The 22,902-nt window shown below is 43.4% G+C and overlaps 1 protein-coding gene across 6 annotated transcripts in view; it reads left to right on the forward strand.

Moving 5' to 3' along the window:
* Positions 1-22,902, forward strand: part of fndc3bb (fibronectin type III domain containing 3Bb) — a 49,146-nt gene that overhangs the window by 19,086 nt on the left and 7,158 nt on the right. For 4 of the 6 annotated variants that reach the window (XM_028967523.1, XM_028967526.1, XM_028967524.1 and 1 more), the window contains exons 4-24: positions 3,831-3,907; positions 5,298-5,523; positions 5,664-5,882; positions 8,114-8,239; positions 8,812-8,870; positions 10,238-10,374; positions 10,485-10,544; positions 10,909-11,047; positions 11,227-11,280; positions 12,182-12,306; positions 12,959-13,127; positions 13,344-13,430; positions 13,835-13,970; positions 14,280-14,351; positions 14,428-14,546; positions 14,842-14,947; positions 16,116-16,294; positions 17,224-17,337; positions 18,117-18,266; positions 20,353-20,627; positions 21,818-22,027. In XM_028967523.1, the coding sequence (XP_028823356.1) occupies positions 3,831-3,907; positions 5,298-5,523; positions 5,664-5,882; positions 8,114-8,239; positions 8,812-8,870; positions 10,238-10,374; positions 10,485-10,544; positions 10,909-11,047; positions 11,227-11,280; positions 12,182-12,306; positions 12,959-13,127; positions 13,344-13,430; positions 13,835-13,970; positions 14,280-14,351; positions 14,428-14,546; positions 14,842-14,947; positions 16,116-16,294; positions 17,224-17,337; positions 18,117-18,266; positions 20,353-20,627; positions 21,818-22,027 (2,839 nt within the window). The remainder of the gene's footprint in view (positions 1-3,830; positions 3,908-5,297; positions 5,524-5,663; positions 5,883-8,113; positions 8,240-8,811; positions 8,871-10,237; positions 10,375-10,484; positions 10,545-10,908; positions 11,048-11,226; positions 11,281-12,181; positions 12,307-12,958; positions 13,128-13,343; positions 13,431-13,834; positions 13,971-14,279; positions 14,352-14,427; positions 14,547-14,841; positions 14,948-16,115; positions 16,295-17,223; positions 17,338-18,116; positions 18,267-20,352; positions 20,628-21,817; positions 22,028-22,902) is intronic. The other 2 variants (XM_028967527.1, XM_028967529.1) reach the window with 1 other exon arrangement.

The raw sequence follows: 22,902 nt of genomic DNA on the forward strand, positions 1-22,902 counted from the left end.
TTCCAGACGGTCCCCTGACCCCACCTCCCCCAGACTGCGCCGCTTCTACTTTTGCCCCCACTCCAGAGATGATGCTGATGGTGTTTACAGCACAGACAATGAGCAACGCAATCACATGCTTTTGTGTACAGTTTCTCATCGCGTGTACGGCGCTGGCGCTCCTGCGGCGTGGATCTAATTACAGAAACAGGATTTATGCACCCATGCTCAGTTCATACAGTGTTTATGTGCTCATGGGAAGATTGATTGTAAATTTGTTTCCGTAATTTCCATATCCTGCCTGTTTTAATGTCCAACAAGGACATCTGAAATTAAATTTAAAAAAAAAATGTCTTCGTGCTGCTCCTTGAATGTGTGTCATTATTTTGTTGTCCTCACACACGGAAATGTATGTACACAGAGAGCACATGTATGTCTACACCCCATCCCACCCCCTCTCTTGGCTAAATCTTTACAGCCATTCCAAGTTCCTCACTGAGAAAAGGAGGGAAAAAAAAAAAACTGTTCTCTTTTTCAGTTGCTCTCGCTCTGCTGTCGTCTCTCTGTCTGGCCAAGTTAACTTTCCAAACTAAATTAGTGTGGATTTTTTTTTTTTTTTTTTTCTGCTTAAGGAACCCATGCTTTCTTCCCACTTCCACTCCACACACGTGTAGATTTGCTCTCGGAATGTCCTTATTCTTTTTTGGATTCAACAGGTCCTTACTTTCACCAAAGTAGTTCCGTAACTGAGAGAATAGGACGGGCGCGCACACTTTTCCCGGTGTGTGTAGGAGTGGTGGTGTGGTGCCGTAGCCTCCTGTGGGGCTCGGTGGCCCAAGCGAGGAATCCTCAACCCTGACTGCAGGCCTCCGGAGAGGGGAAAAGCCTTCAGTCGGGAGCACAAAGAGGGGCTTGTTCTGGAGATGAGGCCCCACTCCCTCTGCTTGCTCCTGGGAAGCCTGGCAAGGGAGTGTAGTCACCCCCCCCATCTCTCTCGATTTTCTCTGCACCCCCTTTCTATTCTCTCTGCAATTTGTGTCGTCCTCTCTGCTCAAACCACATCTCCTCATCCTTGATTTAAAAAAAAAAAAAAAAAAAAAACATTGTTTTTTTTTTTTTTTGTTTCATATTTTGTCTGTCTGTCCTATATTTATCACTCAGTTTGTCCCTTTTCGGACAGTCTCTCCCTCCCCCGTCCAGCAGAACGGGTGGAATGCTGCTGTTTGCCCAGCGTCTTGGCGGTGAAGGCTCCAGTGTTCGCTCCTCTCTGCAGCAAGGCGAGGCTGAAAGGGGCCTGTTATTCTGAAGAGGTCTGGATGCAGCGGTGGAGAGGCTGGAGCTACCCCTCCCCACATACCACCCCCATCACCCCCACCCGCCGTCTCTTCCCCGGCCCCGGGGCTTGGGTTCTCAGGGTGGTGGTGGTGGTGGAGACTGTGGGGCCCTCCCTTGACCCTTCAGCATACCTGAAGGAGCCCTTTTTTCTCCTCTTCCCTTTTCTTTCTTTTATTTTCTTCTTGAACAATGTGAGTGGGTCCTGCTGTTGTGGGTTTGCCCTGCCGACGCCTCGTGTCCCCCTGCGAATTTAAACAGGAGCTTGTCCTCATATTTGTGCCCGTATCAGGTTCCCTCATTTTGCCCGAGGCTCCTGTTGTACGTGGAAGGAGGTTGCATTCTTTCTCTCCATTCACTGAGAGAGCAGCACAAGCAGCACCCCACCTCCACTCCACCCAACAATAGTCTTTTGGGCTGGAGGGTGGGGCTCGGGGACTGAAGACTGCAATCAACTGTAAAATTCATCAGAGAGCTCCAGTGATTTACGGACCCTCCGCTCCTGTGGCCGGTCATGCCGCCTCACCTCTGGGCTTTTGGTGGGGGGGTACAAATGTGTTTAACAGCTGCCGGTCTGACCACCGTATCCACCTCCAACCCTCCACTCCAACTCCTGTGTGATCGAGAGAGAGAAAGAGGGAACTGTTTTGGAAACTATGTGGCACGTCTCTGTCTGAGCTTCTGCTGTACTTTTGCGTTTTGGGTTTTATTTCTGTTATAACAGTGATTGAGAGAGGTCTGATCGCCTTGCGGGTAAGGAAACCGACCCATAATCAGAAGGTTGCCGGTTCGGGATTCACGCCACTGAGCAAAAGTACCGTCCTCACACACCGCTCCCCGGGCGCCTGTCATGGCTGCCCACTGGTCACTAAGTTTGATTGTTAAAAGCAGAGGACACATTTTGTTGTGTGCATCGTGTGCTGTGCTGCAGTGTTTTACAATGACAATCACTTCACCTGCTATGCAGGGAAAGAGGGGTTCTCAGCAGGAGATCTCCTGCTACTGGTGCTTTAAAACAACCCAGTTGGTGTGTTTGCCCGATGTCAACCTGTATAGGATTATATTTGGAAGAGGCCCATTGTACTACCATGAGATATAAACTTTGCAAAAAAAACAAAACTTTTGTATGCAATTTGATGCTTGTCTTCTACCTTTTGAACTACAACAGTTTTAACATACAGCTGGTATAAATGGAAAGATAGTGGTAAATCTGGATGTGATATGCATTTGTCTTTTATATTTCTCAATACAGTGGGCACAATTCATAAATATCTAAGCAATGGTTAATTTATAGATGGATAAATGGAAGTTCACTTGCTTGATTGCAGTTTGATTGACAGAGGGCCTTGTAGAGACAGATGCTGAAGTGGAAGATAGGAATTGCAATCCCAATACAGAGCATGATTACATTGCCCGTAGTATCAATGTTGATACAATAAAAAAAAAAAATCCATACTTGTAATGGGTAATGCTAAAAGTATCATGAGACAGACTTTCAAATTCTTATTATTTTTACATTTTTTTTAGAGGGCTTAAAAACTAAAGGTAAAAAAACAATGCCCTATTATTTCTTGGTTCTGGAATTAAAGGGTTGAGTATCTAAACCACACACCTAATTTTTGAGATATAGCTTGCCAGTGTTCATGCTCGGGTATAATAATACATTTAAGAATTTTTGCTCCATTTGACTCTTTTATTTTCAAAATGGTTCATGATGAGTCAGACCAATGCAATCCATTTGTCAAAGCGTCAGTCTTGAAAAGATTTATGAGTCCAATTTATCATTATACACCCAACCATCTTGCTGCAAGGTCAGAAAAAGTATATTTTTGGACTAAAATAATAAATGCATTCCGAAAACCGCTAGACCCGTACAGTCACCCCACAGTTCCACCACTCCCATCCATGTTACAAAAATTACAGTAAATAGATTTCTGAACATATGAATGGAGTTAACTCATATGTAAATATGTTCGTTGTTCCATTGTTCATGTTTAAATGGTGTTTCAGTGCGTATAAAGGCATTCAAGTTTCATGTAGCATGTGGGCAAACAAGACAAATAAGGGTGCAAAATTTCATCATTGTTCATGATTCTCTGGGCCCATGATGAATGAAAACAAGTATGGAACTGATATGGGGTCGTGTGTGAGAAGTAGTCCACAATGGACAACTTTGCAGTTGCTCTTGTTCAGCTCTGTTTCTTAGCTCCTTTACAATGACGTTAATCTTCTTCTTTAATGTAACTGTAGCCTTTTTCAGGTTCTTCTTCCATCTTGTACAGATTTGGGAGAATCTCCTATTGAAGCCCCGAATAAAACCCTGGCTGGATTTAGTTGAACCGGTTCATGCCATTTTGTTATTGATATAGGTTTCCGGTTTATATTGAGGCACGCAGAGATGTTGGGCTTTATGAATGAGCTCTGAATATTTGAGGTGGTCCTGAAGAACAGTGTCCTCTTACAATATGCCTTCTCTTTTCTCCTGAGTGACGTCCGTCTTCTTTTCTCTGCTTTATTAGGGCCAGCTGAAGTTCCCATGATGTCACCCAATGGCTCCATACCACCAATCCACGTGCCTCCGGGCTACATCTCCCAGGTAACAGTGAAGGAATTAAATGGTTTTGTTAAGGGGGGAAACTTATTTTAAAGAGGAGGGGGGCACATTCCTGTCTCCTCTCCCCCCCTCCTCTTTTCTTTGTAATGCAACGGACACACACACACACACACACACACACACACACACACACACACACAGCTTAGGCAGGCTGGGGCACGTAGTCATACACTGAACAATTTGAAGTGTTCTGTAACTGTGACAAACTCCTTTGGAGCAGTGACACCCAACACTCAGGGAAAGGTCAGGCCCGCTGGCATTTTAGTGAAAGGTCAAAAAAGGAGGAAAGAAAAGAGGGAGGGAAGTGTGGGAGATAATGAAAGTTGCCCTGCACCTCTTGAGAACAGCAGAGTTTTTTTTTTTTTAAACAAGCCATGTGATGGGACCAAAAAAAAAAAAAAAGAAACCCTTACCAGTCTTGATCCTCAGCGTTGTCATAGTGAGTTAGTGTCCAGGGTCGTCTGTCTTTTCTCTGGTCTCTGGAGGGGCTTTAAATCTCATGGTCCCCCCCCCTACCTTAACTGTTTAGGTCATGAACCAGGTCACATGGTTCACCCTCCAGTGGTCTCAATCAGCCACATTAACCAAAAACAGTCAGAAACTGTTTGTCAAAGGTACTAGTGCACCTCATAATTAGGATAATATGGAAGAGTGCATTGTTTTTGTAATATTATTTAGCCCTTTCAGCCACAGTACTTTAATTTAAAAAAGATAAAGATATTAGTTAAAAAGTGCTCTGCTTTCCAAGTAACATCTCCTGGATTACAGTCCTACTTTGAGAGAATAATAAATGCATTTTCTTAATTAATTAAACATTGTACATTAATTTCACATTAAAAACACTTTACGTCTAATGAAGTAAGCATATTCAAATGTATGACTATTAGAATTTTGATATGCTGCTGTGCTTGGGTCACAGAAAAACAAACAAAAACCAAAAGAAATCCTTCACAAAAAGCTGCAATCGCTTCTCGTTCATTCAGCAGTCAGGTTGGGTAGCAGATGCTGGTAAGCAGAGGGCAAAAGACCACATCATAGCACGCCAGTTCTAAAATGCCCCTCAGACCGTCATGATGCCAGGCAGGCTGAAACGAACTGTTGCATTGACACTGTGAGTCGTTGTCCCCTGCTAGTTTTTTTTTTTTTTTTTTTTTTTTTTTGCCGCATGCTGGGGGATTGCTGCCAATGCTGCAGCTGTCGGTGTTCTCAACAATTTTAGGAATGCAAAATTTGAAGCATGTCCTCTATTATTTGAGTGGGCAGTAATTATTATGACTGGCCAGATGGAAAGAACTGGAGGGATTTGTTTCTGTAGACTGCAGCCTACTATTTTTTTAGTTAGTTAGTTAGACTTATTTTTGTCATTTGGCAGGTCCTGGAGGACAACACTGGGGTCCGGCGCGTGGTGGTCACCCCTCACTCAGAGTGTTACCCTCCCAGCTACTCTCCGGCCCTCTCGCCACCCAGTCACCCGCTGGCCCCACCCTACATCGCACACCCCCAGTTTATCCCTGCCTCGCACACAGCATACTACCCCCCTGCCAGCCCAAGCGATGTGGCCACCCAGTTTTACCAACATCGCCTCTTTTACCCAGAGGGTGAGTTTAAGTTTGTCCGCTCTATGGGACGTACATTTTTAATGAGGTGGAGCAGCGATATAAAAAAATGTTCCGTAAGTTTCTAAAAACCGATTCTGTCCCCAAGGTGTTTACATCTCCACTGTCTACCTGTCCTTTAGAGATCATTCCGCTGTACGCCATGTCCTCCTTCATTGGCCGCGAGGAGCCGTACTGTAAACCCCCGCCCAAGAAGCAGAACAACTACAAGACCAGCTCGGCGTGCAGCTCCACCACCAACGGGCACGGGAAGAGTCACGGGAGCGGAAGCCCGGGCAACAAGAGGCCGGAGCGCCGGTCAAGGGGAAGTCCCAAGAGCTCGGACCCAGCAGACCAGCAGGGTGAGGGTTTAGGGTTGGACCGGTGTATTATAGACAATATAATACTGTACTTAACCTGCCTCACCGTACTGTGAAACATCGTGTCACCAGCAGAGGGTTACTCTACATGTCCGCTATGTTTGGGCCCACGCAAGGCTCCTGGATTTGATGCATTAATAAAACAAATCAAATGTCAGTGTAACAACTTCGCGCATGGGACAGATTCAACTCGCGGCAATTTAAGAACGCAAAGTGAATGTCGGTGCAAAAACTCGGCTGATACGTCTTGTTCACCAACCAGCTGCTGGAGGCCCTGTGCGTAAATGTGTTACTACAGACTGTAAAATGCAGTTTTAAGTGTTTCTTATGCTTCATAGTAATAACATTTTGAAAAGGCAGCATGTTTATTCGCCCGAGGGTGGGCCCACATGTCTGGTATGAGTGTTTTGTACGTACTGCAAGTCATGCATACAAATATTCGTATTTCAAATCCCAACTCGGCCATATGTGCGGCAGGCCGTTACTGTAGAACTGAAGCGCACCACAGTCACGTCATCAGCGCGTGATGGCGCTTGTGCTCGCGTTCCCGCTCGGTGTCTTGCTGTGCGCTATCTGGAGCTCACTGGAACATTTTCGGAGCGGGGCTCGGGCAAAGTGTGCGAAGTCATGCTGTTCGCCAGCTGTGCGAGTCTACATTCTCACACATTGTAGTCTTTGTCCCCCGCCTTTGCATTCGTCTATCACCTTCCTTCTCATCCCCCATCCTGCCGTCCCTCGGTGTACACGTCCTCCCCCAGAGCAACAGCTCGGTGTGAAGAGTAAACAGACTTGGCCACATCCTGGTAGTGGGAGCCTGCCAGCGCAAACAGAGGCTGTGAGCGCGTCACTGCCCCGTGGCCTCATGCAGCACGTAGTCCTTCAGACGAATTGTTGCACGGTCCGCTCACGTCCAGTGATTTGGACAGGATTTAAGCGCAATAACTTCATACACCATACATTTAGCAATCGACATGTCCCTGAAATTGTCACTATACTTTAATTGAAAGGTTATGAGGGTAGTATGCAAATATTTTATACATTTTATTACTATATTACATTTATTACTGGGTGTTAATAGCCTTGTTGCTTAAGGGGGACTGTCCCTGTAACTACTGATCGTTAGTCGGTCTGGATAAGGACGTCTGATAAATGCTGTAAATGTAAATAGCCATTTGCAGTTAATCAGTATTAGCTATTCTTCTGCTGGTCACCTTAGTGTTGTTTACAGGCTTTTGTTTTCTAAGAATATCTTGAACAGTAGCTTGACTCGCAGTCTAAAGAACTGGAACTTTTCATATTTTTCATTAATATTTGTGCATACAAATTAATCCACACAGTCCCGCATGTGGGACGGTGATACTGCTAAAATGTCCCCAAAGCAAATCAGTCTCACTGTGAATTTCTCTCCACTCACACACCCCCTGACACAGTGGTCCGCCCGGCGCTCGGGTGGGTGTCTTGCCAGCGGTGACGGTGTTTTTCTTTAATTAATTCGGATGATTAATGCTGGGCAGCTCGGAACCGCCTTTGTCGGACCACACCGCCCCAGACGTGCCGGGCTGTGTGTCTGTGGGAGGGAAGGAGGCCTGTCCAGCTCCCAGTAGCGGTGGCTGTATTTTTTTTTTTTCCCCTCCCGTGTGTATTTCAGTTGCCTCGTGGGAGCTATATAAAAGTCATTATTATGGTCAGTCAGCTGCTGTGAAACAAAGACCATGTGCGCATGTTCCTGTCACTGTGTGTGTTGCTGGGTTTATGGGGGATTTAGCCCACCGATTCTGTACCACACTCATGCTATTTCCTAATACTGGCATCCAAGAGGTCTGCAAGGTACCCCAGGCTGTAAATTTTTCCCCACATTGTTTGTTAGTCTTGACCACCTGTTGAATGTGGCGCCCTCCTGTGGTCAAATAATACAAATTTGTTTTCTTTGCTAAAAATTTGGATTCTGAAACGAGGGGTTTTGAGTGTGACATCTGTGGGGCTATCTTTCCAGTGTGGTTCTTTAACCCCCCCCCACAACATATTTTTTTGTCTCTTGCTTTGGTTGTCTTTATTAACCCCCCCCACCCTGTTTCTAATTTGAACCACCCCTCCACCCACCCTTTTCTGTTTCTCCTCCGGTCTTATCTCTTTCCTCACCTCTCTTCTCTGTCTTTGTTCTCCATCTCTTTCCTTTCCCATGACTCCTTGACTCTGTCTCTCCATCCCCACAGTCTGGCTGTTTGCAGCCGCAGACTCTAATGAGACCCAGATCTCTTCCTGTTTGGCAGTGGCTGGAGAGCACAGGCCCGGAGTGCAGCATACAGTGCAAGAAAACAAAAGAGCAAGAAGCACTATCGGTGTGTAATAGCCAGAGGTTCACTTCGGAGGACAAACTTTATTTTGCCCTAAACGGGCCATCTTCATGTTGTTAAAAAAAATAATCTACATATTTCTGTTAAAATGAGGATTTGACTTATTTTCAGGCCTTTTGAAAGAGCATGTGGGGCTTTATTTCCCCCCAAAGTTTGGGGATTTTCTGGAGAGCTGGTCCAAACAAAACAAACTGAAACCCGGAGAATGAATATAAGGTTTTGCTTTTCCTGTTTTATGTGTATTATAAAAAAAAAAAAAAACCTGTACGAGTTCCCATCTCCCCATCTCCTCATGCTTATTCCCAGCAGCATTTTGGAGGGAAAAAGTTGGCCAATAGCTGAGGTCAGCCAAGATCACTGTGCCCTGGCTTGATCCGGTCAGTGACTCATTGCTGAAAACCTCACAGGGTCTGTGGAAAGCAGGCCGGTCACCCCAATCACATCACAGAACACAGACCCATGCACAATCACTCTGGCCTCTTTATATTTATTTACTTTTTCTTTCTTGTTATTCTTGTTTATTCATTTGTAAAATTTGTTGTTTTTTTTTGTTGCAGATCACAATTTGGAGACTAGAAGAGTCCAAGAGATGCTCTCAGGAATGGGGAGACCACAGGTCTGTGTCACAATCAGTGCTAAAAATAGGCTTTTGGGGTAACATCAATTGCACTTGCTTGTATACTATTAATAATCAATTATAATTCCTATGACAGTCATTCCATGTCCATTATTTGGTGAATTTAATCACCAACGCCAACACTCCTTCAACATGTTGAGTAGATGATTTGATGATTGTACCCACCAAGTACCCCCAAACCTTCCATTTTCCCCATCCTTTTCTAGTCTTTCTAACGTAGTGTTATCAAATGGTTTAATAATGGCCATAAGCTTGTTTAGTTATTTAGAACGTATTTTTTCAATTGAAAAGTCAGCCAAAAAGTGTTTTTTTTTACAATTGCTTTAAAGCCCGGTTCTATATTACGCCGACAATCCCGTTGCTGTATATGCGTGTGCGACTGTCATGTCACCAGGGGGCAGTAGTATTCTGCCGGTCATGTGTTTTCCCTCCCCTCCTGTTATTATGTTTGTCAGGTTTATTATTCCCATTTAAGGCTGTGGTTTCCAATTGAGCAACTGGGAACATTGTGACCTGTGTGCCGGTAGTAGGACATACCTTCTCAAGAATATCAACATATACGTACACAGTGTGTCAAGGACTGTGTTCTTTATTCGGTAATGTGTAGTTTTTACAGCTCTTGAGCGATCAGATATTGTACTCTGATTCAACGGTGATAGAGATGCCTGTTTAGAGCACCCTGTGAACAGGGTGTTTCGCATGGATTCTAGTTTATTTATTTTTATTCCTTAGACCTGTCCTAGAAACATGTACTCCATGGAACAAAAATACATATTTTTACTTATTATTTTTGTGTGTAAAGTGTAAAAGCCTGTACATTATGATAACACAGTTATTATAGTTAACCCTGTCTGATCATTCGTTGATGAAGTGGGTGGTGAAACAAAGGCATGTGTACAGATGCTAAATAAATATCAGAAAGAAAGAAAAAATTCCAAAAGAACCTGTCTGGTGATATTTATTTGGTCTATAAGGGACACTTGACATTGACATGGTATCAGTTCCATTACTGGAATAGCTTTCTTCTGTGATCTGTCTGACTCCAGGCTTTCATAGAATTTCTCGATCCCCATTTTTATTCAAGAGTGTGTTCTTCATTGTACAAAAAATGATTTCTGTCATTGTCATCTTTAAGCCACACCGCACTGCCAAAGGAGAGATCAAAACCATTCCTGTCGGGCTTTGGTATAATTTCATACCATCTGAACCCAATCTCTGTTTTGCGTCCCGTGGAGTCCCGAACCAGAGCCATCGTTTCCCAGTTCAATTTGTATCAAGCTGCAAAGCAGTTCCAGGTATGCAGAGTTGGCAGTGATGCGAGGCTCTTTGCGTTTTACTGCACCCAGGTGTCTAAGGTACAGTCTCGATCGGCGCTGGTGTCCTGGGCTCGGGCGGCACAGGGGGACGGCACCCCCATCTCCTGTGGCTATGAACTGATGCTGACCGATAAAGGCAGTGATGGAAAATATCGGGTGGTGTACAGGTAAGAGACCTGACCCGAACAAGTGATGCCTTATGTATTGGTGCAAAATGCCACATATTGAACACAGCCCTGGGTTAGTTCTAAATGCCTGAACTCTATATCTTGTGCAGCGGAGAGCTTCTGGAGTGCCACCTCACTGATCTCAGACCAGCCACAGATTACCACGTCCGGTAGGTTGCATTTTTTATTTATTGATTTGGTCTTCAAAACCCCTACGGCCTAGGTTTACCCACATTATCGGAATTCATCGCTTCAGCTGAAGCATAAGAACAGGGCCTGCTGACTCTCCAGTGGTGCTTTTATTTATCATTGCACCACATTTCTGCCTCAGAGCACATCTTTTAGTGAACAAAGCATTTGTCAATACTCAATGCATTTTTAAACAGGGACCTCTTCTACCTTCTGGTCTGTGTTTTTATTTTATTTTTTTTATTATCCACCCTTGCAGTAGGCACTCGGTTATATATGTGTGTGTGTGTGTGTGTGTGTGTGTGTGTGTGTGTGTGTGTGTGTGTGTTTTTTTTCTTTCTGCAGAGTAAGCGCATTTTGTAATGCAGTCAGGGGGCCATTTTCCGAGCCAGCAACCTTCACCACTCACTGTGGACCTCCAGATATCCCTCAAGCTCCCAGACTGTCCCACCGCTCCAAAAGTTTCCTTAGTCTACAGTGGAAGGTAGGAGTGTGCACAATTCCCACTGCATGCTGGGAACTGGGAGCAGTGGTACATTGAGTTCTGATTTATGGTCCTGCATGCCCAGTGTGGAGTTCAGTTTATTTGCGGGCCAGCAGTAGGTTCTTTTAACCATTTATATTCTGATGAGTTACGTAATGCCATTGATGTCTGCTTTTCAGCCCCCTGTAGACAACGGATCAAGAATCACAAACTACATTTTGGAGTGGGATGAGGTGAGTTGCTTCCCTGAAAGTGTTTGCCTTTCACGTCTAGCTATACATCTCAAATGTTTACGGAGAATGTTTTTACTCACCCTTTAGTTGACTCAGTAGTCCATATTCCTCTTCCTCAATGAATTACGGACTCGTCTGTTGCTCTCTGCCTTGTTGACAGGCCCTGTTTGTGTTCATTCAGGCCATGAATGATGCTATTGATGGACATGTTTCCACTCTGATCTTCTCATCAATGCGCTGTCTGCTTTTCCAGAGCTGCTGAATGGCTTCTTATTTTACTGCGCTCCAAAGCGCCTTCTGTAGTCGCCAGTTCGAGCACCAGCAGCTTACCATGATTAAGCCCCTTCAATTGGATTAAAGCTCTAAAATCTGATTTTAAATAATATTATTCAGGGTAGATCAATTGTAGATCACAGATTAGAGGAATGGAGAATGTGTGAGACATGATCTAAGTGTTTGGTTTGGACGAGACTCTGTCATCAGAGCCAGTAACTCTCCAAGGCAGTGTGACTGTTTGTCGTTATCTGTGTGCCATGGCTCCCTCTGTCTGGTTCTGCTGTTAATACCTTCCATCCTTCCACACGCCGAGGATTGCGTGCTCCTGTTGTCGCCTTTTGGCGCTTATTTCCTCCGGATTGCTCGCGTGTGAAAACCAATGCGAGTCTTCCAGAGCCACTCTGACCTCAACACGCCCCACAGTCTAAAATCCCCTTAATAATCGAGTAACAGACAGCTTCGTGTTCTATATGAAAATAAAGTGAGTTGGTTGGGATGGTAACTAAATGCAGCAATATGATTCTTAATGTTTGTCGTGTTGCACGGTATTGCAAGGGTTGTTGCAGGATTCCTTTGCTGCACCGTCCTGATCACGGCTGTACTCTGGATACTTTGTGTTGAACAGGGCAAGAAGAACAGCATATTTAGAGAGTGCTACTTTGGCAGCCAGCGGCATTACAAGGTTGTGCGGCTGTGCCCTGGCATGGGCTACACCTTTCGGGTGGCAGCGCTGAACGACATCGGGACCAGGTACTACTCCCTTAAAAAAAAAAAAAAAAAAAAACACTGCCTCACTCACGCTTAAATCCTGTGTTGTGACGGTGATGTGTAGAATACAAGGTAAAACATCTGCATTCAGTCCATATTACAAGGCAGTTTTTCACCAACCCCCACCAACCCAACACTGGGATAAATAACTGCTTATTTGTTATGTTCGTGCGTTTGGGGCGTACAAAACAATATGTAATGTGTACATATTTTCCTCATATCTGTACATGAGGTTCATTAAGAGGGTACAAAGGTATATCCATAGGTCCCTAATGGACCCTCTTTGCTTCACATTTTGTACTATGCCTCTGGTGTCCTTGCAGTTAATGGACTAGAAAGGGGATGGGGACTTTGGCAGGGTGTAGATGCGCTCTTAGCGAAGAGAAAGTCCAAACCTGTCCTCACTGGCTAAATTTACCAGTACTACAGTACAGCATTTGTCTTCCAAGAACAAAATAAATACCAAACAAACGTAATCTCATAAAGGTTTACAGTCATTCATAAACTGAGGGTTTTACTGCAGTTGCTGAAGTGATCTTTTTATTTATATATTTATTAGTCCTGTAAAAGAGCTCTTAAATGTGACTGTCCTTTTTATTTATTTATTTATTTATTTATTTTTTACTTCCCCCAGTGGCTTCAGCCCAGAGGTGGTCTTCCAGACGACTGGAAGCCACCCCCAACTCCCCCCTGCGCCACGGCTGGTGAAGGTGGGTTCTGCATGGGTTACACTTGAATGGACTCGACCCAGCGGCTGCAGCCAGGAAGAGCCCATCACCTACACCCTGGAGGGTCAGGAGGAGGTGTGAACCATTTCTGCTTCCTGGGAATTCTTAGAATGTGTCTAAACGCTCCACAGGGTTGCCAGTTTCTGCAGAAGTGCCCTTAATAAGGGATTGTGCCTTTTTTGTAATTTGCCTCATTTTCTCATTTGAATGTAATGTAACTGTGTTCGGCACATTGCTTGTGGAGTCACTTTTAACCAGTTGTCTAAATGTATTTAAATGATATCTCTGCAGGGACCCGAGTTCCATCCAAAGTACAGTGGTACAGACGTGAGTTGCAGGGTGGAGGGTCTGAGGCGCAGCACACAGTACAGCTTCAGGGTGAGCTCCACTCAGCTTTGGTTGCAGTGAAAATGAAATCAGAAAGACTGGATATGGCGTTCACCTCTATTCAGGCCCTGCAGAAGTACAGTGAGGCTTCGGCAATATGCTCTTTTTAGGACTGCTGATCGGATATGAAATGCATGTACCTGTGTGAGACTTTGTCCAAATCCCATTTGGCCAATCAGGTTCCTCTGACCAGCCAATTATCTTGCGTCTCCCCATATCACACAATTACGGTCACCAGATTTAGTCCACGCTGAAAGCAATGTAAGAAGGACCTCTGTAGGAATAATTGGTAGAGGAAGATGAATTGCATTTGACCAAGTTAAATTTCGTTTTCGTCAAGAATCGGAACCCTGCTGTTGCACTTGGCGCTGATGTCTCTCTGTCACCACCTGCAGCTCAGAGCATGTAGTGCAGATTGGAGTACCGGACCCAGTGCGGTGTTGGTATGTAAGACGAGCCCAGAGAAGCCTGGACCTCCTACAGACCTCCGGGTTGATGATGTAACATCGCACAGCTTCTCTGTCATGTGGCGTAAGTGACCAGAGCTTTTATTGTAGCTTTTCTGTTGTATTTGACTTGTGGATGGATAAACTTGCTTACATGCATTATGACAGAGTTAAGAAATCTTAAATATGAATTAGTTAGTGTTATTACATACTGGTAGTTACATTGCATGATTTTCACTAGGAAATGAAAATCATTCGTCCAAACAGCAGGTGAAAAATAGGCCTGGAAAAAACAGGACTGATAAGGCTTATAACAATGCTGATAAGGCTTATAACAAGTTTAACTGAATGGTCATTTTATTGTAATATTAATTCATTGACACTTTTGCCTCAGAACCTCCAGAGGACGATGGTGGTTCAGGCCCCTTGACGTATATTCTAGAAATCACAGAAGGAAATTCAAGGGGTAAGATGCAATTTTAAAAAAATCTTGAAAAGATCCAAATGAATTCAGAATGTGGGATTGAGTGTATATTTTGCAGAGGGCCCGTGGAATGATGTGTACAGAGGTCCAGGTATGCAGCATGTGTGTGACGGACTAAGGCCAGCTGCCTGTTACTCGCTACGGCTGTGCAGCGTGAACACAGGAGGGCAGAGTCAGGTACTTTCCTGTCATATCTTGTTCCTTTGCCCCTGTGCTGATAGCTGTACTCATAATCTCCATTTTGAAGCATCAGTTTGGGTTTTAAGATGCCTCAAAACTACAAGATGGCTAGGGGTTTGCTGATGCTGACGCAAATTTTCATTAGATTAGATAATATAAGATGATCCTTTATTAGTTCCACGAGTGCAGGATTTACAATGTTATAGCAGAAAGTGGACAGTACAAGATAAAACCAGCAACAAAAAAAAAGTAATATGTAATAAAATATGATTTATTTACTCTGTTCTCTTAGGGATCTGTGAGCCTGTGTGTCCAAACTCTCAACCTGCCTCCTGCAGCCTGTCCTCCCCCGAGGGTCGTGGGCCACGTCAGGCACAAGGAGGTGAATTTAGAATGGGGTGAGTTAAACTTTTTTAATCACTTATTTCATCAGTGCTTGTGCGGCAACACCAAAGGAGTTATTTGCAAATAAGAAAAACAATATATATTGATATTTTGTGGGTGAGTGTGCACGAAATGTTTATCTATTTGTGTAAGCCATTAGCCAAAGAGCACAACATTTCTATTTTGTGTTTGTCATTGTGTGTAACTGGCTTAATGAATGCAAAGGCCTGGCATTAGTGTTCATGTGAACTCTGGTCTGTGGGAGAGGATATATGCAATGTTTGTGTGTGCTTTTTTTTTTTTTTTTTTTTTTTTTTTTTAAACGAATTGCTCTCTCTCATTGTGGGCTTCTGGGAAGTGACCTCAGAGACTGCCCTGAGTTTGTTTACATTCACTTGCTCATTATGATGCAAAATAATATGCACCAAGTGTATACGAGAGTTGTCTGTGTTTGAAAAGTGAAAAAGAGGTTTAGGGGATACAAAATAAATTATGACTTTATTTTTTTATTCTGTGCGTGTGTGTGTGTGTGTGTGCACATTCTGGTTTGTATCAGCACTGTAGATTGGCTCATCTGAAAACCTAGAAATGTTGATTAAAAAGCGATGCATATGATGGAAAACAAGTCTTTAACCATTTCTGTGCACCATTCTTAGATTCTTCTTGCCTGATTGATGCCTGCCTCCTTCTGGCTTTGTGTGTGTGTGTGTGTGTGTGTGTGTGTTTTTCAATGTAATGCTACTGTAATACTTCCTTAAGTCAAGTGCAGTGCTTTTTAAAAGATTGACTCAAATAGCAGAGCAGGCTAAATCAGCCGTACGGCGTCTGGCTCTCCTCTCAGTTAATAACAGGCCTGTTTTTGCACAGTTTGTTCCCAGTCAGTGTAATAGATTGGCTACCCGGTCTGACAGGTTGCTGAGGAAACTGTTAGGTTTGTTACTATGTAAGAAGCGGTCAGAGTCCTTGTGTTGTTGCTCTCTATTCCTCTCGCTGTCTTTCTCCTGTGTGTGTGTGTGTGTGTGTGTTTTTAAATGTTGCTTAGGTCATCCTAATATTCCCTCAGATTCTTTTTCAGTCCCTCTAAATAATAATAAAAAAAAAAATTAAATGATGACTGATACCATGCCGTATTCGACACGTCTTAACTTTTTTTTTTTTTTTTTTTTTTTTTTTTTTCCCCAGATCCCCCAGCGCACGATGGAGCAAGTCTAGGAGTGGAGTTCAGCGTGGAGATGTTTAAGGTGGAGGAGACGTTGGAGCAGGAGGAGGTTTATCGTGGACGATCCACAGAGTGCACGGTGGGCAGTCTGCTCCCTGGCGCCATCTACAAGTTCCGCGTTCGCGCTGCAAATGATGCTGGGGTGAGTCGGAATTTGTCTGAAGAACCTGTTAACATGAAGGCTCTAATAATGCCAGAGTCTCGAGTAGTAGCCAGGTGGCACATTCAGTGAACTAAGCACCCAGCTCTAATAAGACGAAAACGATGTTTCCATGCCTACTCATTAATTGCACACAACAACTTGGAAGTATGGCACCGAAAAGAAATGTTAATGCCCAAAATCGAGCTGGAAACAATTAAATATGCATGGCGGAGTTCGGGAAAAACCAACACATAATTTTGGAGTTCATTTAACTGCAATTAAGCCACTAGCTGTGCCCAGAGCAACACAAAAAATGAAATGCTGGTCTCCAAATAAGTGCCCAGGCCAGTATTTTCATTTAGTATGGAAAACATTTAATTAGTCCAAACAAGTCCTTGGTGTCGTTGCTGGTTCTGCAGGATCCTTATAAAGTACGTGATGGTGAACTTTGAAAGAGAAAGGATTTTAAATTGGATGATGCTGGTCTGTAATGACACTTTATCATGTTGGATGTTTTTCGTGTTTGTGGCTTTCATTACTCACGTCAGGTCCAGCCGTCCTCAAAAGGTCACTTTGACAAAATGACAATCTCAACATGAAAGATGAGGCGGTTTCACTGGGCAAGGTTATGTGTCCTGTGATGACGTCGAGTTCTGTTTCAAAGATGCATCAAAAGCAAAATGCTTTTAGTGAAAACCCTGTGCAGTCACCTTTTAATAATTTCTGCTTTTTGCCACTTAAAAAATGATAATTTTGTGTCCCTGTTCTTTCCATAAACCCACTTTTTTTTTTTTTTTTTGCACGCATATTTCTAAAAGCTCAATTATGTAGCTTGCCTCCCTTGGACTTTTTATCCCTTGTATACAGAATGTCTTAATGGAATGGATTAATTTCTAGGTAAAAGGTCCCCTTTCCACTTTTCTCAACAGTATGGGCCTTACTCTGAAGCAACTGAGGTAACCACAGCAGCAGGACCCCCAGGCCAGTGCAGGGCACCACATGTCACCATGTCATCACACACCTGTGCTGTGGTTAGCTGGGAGGTATGTGACGTTGCTACTTCAAACATAATAATAAAAAAAATTAAATGTTCAGAGGTCTGGAGTAATCCTACTTCACCATGAACTGACTGATAGATACACATCCACATTAAACAAATGTGTCCAACACATTATACTATTACATGATTTCCTCTGAAATTGTCAAAATCCATACACAGAGGCAGCTAAGAATCAAGAAAATGAAACAGGGGAAAAATGACTGATGCGTTTTTCAAGAAAAACTTCTGTAAAATAGTGAAAAATTGATGCAGTGGGCCTTGTTCTCCCACCCAGATGTATGTTAACAGTATTTTGCACCTGGGCACCAATGCCCAGACCTCACTGCTGAAAGGGATTTAATTGACCCTGTGAATTGTTTTTCCCCCCATAGTGCTGACACAAACGTTTAACTAGGAAGTTAATCGCTCACGTGTCTTAATCTCTCCCCATTCCCACTGGCTCTGGGATATCTGAGGTCTGCTTTTGGTCATAGTAAAGATTGGCATGCAGCATGTTGCATTAATTTGTTAACTTTTTGTTGTTGTTGTTTTCAAGTATAAGAACGATACCATGTATGTATTTTTTGGCAGTAGCCTTGTACTTTAATGAACTCAAGATCTGCACTTCCCTGCGTTTCTGAACATGACATGTTTTTTACATTTCTTATCCAAAGCAAATGATTTTTAATGTGGCATTCTTTAAGGCAGTAATGTTTCTTGTTATTTGCAATCATCTGCTGTTGGACCAGATCCATATTCCCATATGTGTTCCTACCTCTTCAGGCATGTGCGAGCTCCGGGGCAGATATTTCAGAATATCGGCTCGACTGGGGTGGAGATCAAGACTCTCTGGAGCTTGTGTACAGTGGCACCAATATGTTTTGCCAGATATCGAACCTCGAGGCAGCATCAAGCTACTGCTGTAGACTTCAGGTAAGGTCACTGAGAAAATTCTGATTAATAAAATCTTAGTCGGAATGTCACATCAGGAGTGAAAGCTTACAGAACAGATGACCGATGCCAAGCTTTAACCCACTGCATTACTTTAAGCGGGTAGGTTTAGTGCTTCATTAATCTTAAAGGTCACCATGACATCAACACCATTCACAAACCACAATGTTTGTCTCAGACAGGGAAGTAGTGTCTTGTATGACTGAACTTTTTACATCGAATCACTGATCATATGCAATGCTTTGTTCGTTTGCAAGCCATGGTGTTCAGTCCAGTTTGTTTTTTACGGGAGGGGTGTGAAATTCTGTGGCCATACAAAGCATGAGAAACTGGACGTAACCTTTCCCCATATGATGTAATAAGTGGCCAAATACTAGATCGGCCATCTGAGCTGTCGCTCTCTGAATGACCAAAGCACTCTTTACACCTATCGCAATTTTTAGCCACTGCAGGACCATAGACAGGCTAGGGGAACTCCGTTAAATAATCTCACGAAGTGAAATTTTCATGTCACGGGACCTTTAAAGCAGCCTGTGGGCCTTTTTTACAAAAGAATATCCGACCAATCGGGTAGCCAATGACTAAATCAGAGTTGAGTTCTCCAGCTTTTGAATGCTGTTTGACACATGATCAATTAAACTGCTGAGAGGGGGAGTGAATAGCATTGATTATTTCCTTACAATGGTAAGAAAATGGGATAGATTAGCACTGAACGAAGGGATGGGGTGACTGATATGTGTAGGCAATGAAGGCTGGACCATGGATCAACATAAATTGTTGCACCCTGTTGTGGTAACAATAATCCCTTATGGCTCTGTGAGGAAATGATTAGTTGGCCCTGAAAATTCAGTCTGTATTTCAATTTGATGGTGTGTCCAAGAGAGATGATTCCTCATTCCTCATCAATTCAGACCTGTATTGGTGGCTCAAGGTATGCCTGCACCCAGTGATTTGGTTGACCGCATATTAACTATGGTTGATGTAATCACCAAAGCACTTTATCATGAGTGCAGCATTGACACAGAGGAAGAGTTTTTCTTTGTGATTTTTCTTTTCTTTGTTTTTTTTTAATGGCACTCTGTGAAACAGGTCTTTTATAGAGAATCAAGTATTGGTGGTCTATAGGGACACTGCGTGAATCAAAAGAAGGAGGAACAACCCACTGATCGGTGTCGTAATGAGTCTTTTTAATTCATTTGTTTCCACTTGTCTGATGAGGCAAGGAGAATAGCATTGATTTCCCCCCCCCCTCATTCTGCCTTCCACTCCGTGCCTTTTTTCATTTGCTTTGAGCAATAAAGGGCAATGGAGCAGTGCAGTACAACACTCAAAACTGATAGTGTAATGTGGGATGCCTCCTTTTCTTTTGTCATGTTTTGAATTAGGATTGAAAGTACAGTTTGCCTGCTTATGGTGACCTTAAAGAAGGCTTCAGTAGTCTCTATTTGGCTTTTTGGCAGGATTCATTGTGTAAATTATGGGGAGAAAATCCTAAATAAATAAATATAAGCGAATGAGGATGAAGACTCGATGAAAGCTTTGATGTTTGCACTTTCTGCAGGGTGCTGGTAATTCTGTCCAGGCATGGTGTTGCACGCTTCCTTATTCACTTTTCATCCAGATGGTTTTTTTCCAGGAGGCTCATGAGATTTGGTGCTGGGTTGCATTACTTTATATTATATTTAGGGTTTTCTGTTAATATGAAAATTTAGAACCAATTAATTAAGCATTTATTAAGCATTGAGGGCATAGGGCACTGATCTTTATTTTATTTACATATATTATATATTGCATCACACACACATACCCTGCAGACTCTGACAGTAGATAAATGGATATAAAATTTATGCTTATTATTGTGTTTTTTTTTTTTTTTTTTTTTTCTGCCAAAGGGAATTCATCCAAAATGCTGAAAAATTATTTAATTTCTTTTTTTCATTTTTTTGTTGTAGATGCTCCTTTGTGGTCCAACTTTTGTTTAGCATACTAACCATAGTAACCATAGTAAGTAAAGTTCTGTTTAATCACAAAATTGTCTATTTTCTTCTTTCTTTTTTATTTACCACAGGCGGTCAACCAGGCTGGGGCAGGCCCCCACAGTGAGCTGGTCACCTGCCGAACTCCCGCAGCCATACCTGATGCTGTCCAAGGCTTTTATCTCCAGGACCACATAGATGCCCATCATTACTCGCTCTCAACATCCCTCTCCCTGGTGTGGGAGGAACCCTGTTGCAATGGGGCTGAGATCACATCTTACACCATTGCCATGGGGGACCGCTTGATCTCCACTGGCAACGTGACTTGTTACGTTGTGTCGGACCTGCAGCCTGACAGCGAGTACAAGTGAGATTTCATATGCTTCGTGTGATCTTACATAAGGGCCAGTACATTTACTTTCAGGCCCACTGAGTCAGGACACTCTGAAATGGTGGCCATTATTTTTGCATTAGCTCGAGCTTTGCACCAGTCCCTGTTCCATTTGGTAATACCAGGTAGATGGTTCTCAATGGAATTGTGTGAGTGTGTGTGAAATATATGCTGTCCAGGTTGCAATAAAAGGACTATTTTTTTTTTTTTTTAAACACCATAGCTTTGGAAAATGAGTTTGGGTTGGGGTTTTGTGGGGCCATGTGGGTTTCACTTGAGTCTAATGGACCATGAGCTGGGCTCTCCAGCTGGAACTGAGAGGCTGTTCTTGCTCACAGTTGAGTAATCAGGAGTATTGTAGATGAAGGCTTTTTACAAAATATGGCAATTAGTGAAGGATAATTGCATGCTGTGCTTTCACAAGAAAAGTGCCTTCAAACTGTTATGGGTTCTTCTCGTGTGTGTGTGTGTGTGTGTGTGTGTGTGTGTGTGTGCGCGTACACCTGTATATCTCTACAACCACATGGCATTGTGGAGAGGAATTTGTGGATGAAAACTCTTATTTCCTAAATTTTAATTGCTGAACTAAAACATTATTTAGCTGATTTTTATTTTAAAACATTAAATTAAAATCATCCAACGAATGTGGATGATTTGCAGCAGTGCTCTATGTTTTGTAACACCATGGTCCTCTCCAAGAGGCAATAGTGAGTTTTTCTGTAGCTCTCAGCCCCCCAGTCCCTCCTAACCTAACATTACTTGAGGGTGAGTTGTTACCTGCAGCAGCAGTGTTCAGGGCACAAAAAGAAAACGCAATCAAAATGAATGATCCCAAAATTGCAGCAGGGTTTGTGATTCTGGTATTGTCTGATGGAGGCCGCATTCGGGAGCTTTTTTGTGCCCATTGTGATCTTCTGTACCAGGGAACTGGCTGAGCTGAGAAGTGAATCTTTTTGAATAGTCTCCTTTGTTAACATCCAAGCATAGTGTGTTCATGATGTGCGATTCGCAGGCCAGATGTTTCTCTGGTATGAGTAGAGCTTCTTTCTCTACCTAATGTTTCCTTTCGCTACTTGTATGTACTGTCTGGGTCATTGTTTGTGTGGCATCGAGTTTGGACACTGACGGTGAATTAACCCCCATTGTCTTGCTGCCGATTTTTTAAGTTTCCAGGTTCGGGCCGAGAATGCGATGGGAGCTGGGGCTTTCTCTCAGCGTCTGGTTGCGAGGACAAGACCTCTGCCCCCTTCCCCGCCTAGGCTCGAGTGTGTTGCGGTCGGACCTCAGAGCTTGAAACTGCGCTGGGGTGACGGAAGTAGAACACAGTGCAGCGAGGACACCGTGTACACCCTGCAGATGGAGGACCGGAACCAGCGGTGAGTTCTGTTTACGTCACGTTATTGGCCTAAGTGTTCCCTCCCTTTCATATACTGATGCTGCTTATTATTAAATGACATAAAGTTTTCATAAACATAATTTTACATAGACAAAACAAGAACAGTGATGTGCATGTCTTGTAGATGGTTGTGGGTTTACCTCCTCATTCTGGATGGTCAATGCTTATTGAGTAGTCACATTTCTAAGACTACTGGTGGATTTGCCTAATTATCTAATGTCAATGGGTTGGAATATATTTAAGGCAGCAAGTGAGCTGTATGTGGCTTACTTCATGTGTCCGTTGTGTTAATGTTGTGGCTGTTTGTTTACACTCAAATGTGACCAAGGGTCTGCTCATGTGGTTTGGTGATACTATATGTTGTAAGGTGATTTAGGACATGACGCTCTGCTCCAAAGGAGCATATGTTTGGGGTCAGACTTTTTATATAAATAGTAAGATGTAAAAATTAATTCCTGACTCCGACCGGACGTTTTAATTTGTCCCCTGCCGATCCCAGAACCAGGCTCGTCTCCCTGAAGCTCTCTCAGGTCCTCTGAAGAGCGCTTCATCCTCATCGGCAGGCACATTAAGCCTCCGCAGCTTAATTAGTGGGTCCATGTTCCCGCTGCTGGCTAGAATTAGCCAGGCCAGTGCAGGTCGTCTCCACCGGCTGCATTAATGCCAGTTGACATGGGTGCACCACCGACCAGTCTGATCCTTGAATTATGCTCTAAATGAGACAATGTGCTCTCTGGTGCCCTGGTGCCTGAGTGTTGTCGTCAGGGCTCAGGGGAGCATGTATGTGCTCATTAACTTGAATCAGCAGGGCTTCCTCCACTTTTAAAAAAAAAAAAAAAAAAAAAAAAAAACGTC

This window comes from Denticeps clupeoides, chromosome 2 (genome assembly GCF_900700375.1).
Source record: "Denticeps clupeoides chromosome 2, fDenClu1.1, whole genome shotgun sequence".
Classification (NCBI taxonomy): domain Eukaryota; kingdom Metazoa; phylum Chordata; class Actinopteri; order Clupeiformes; family Denticipitidae; genus Denticeps; species Denticeps clupeoides.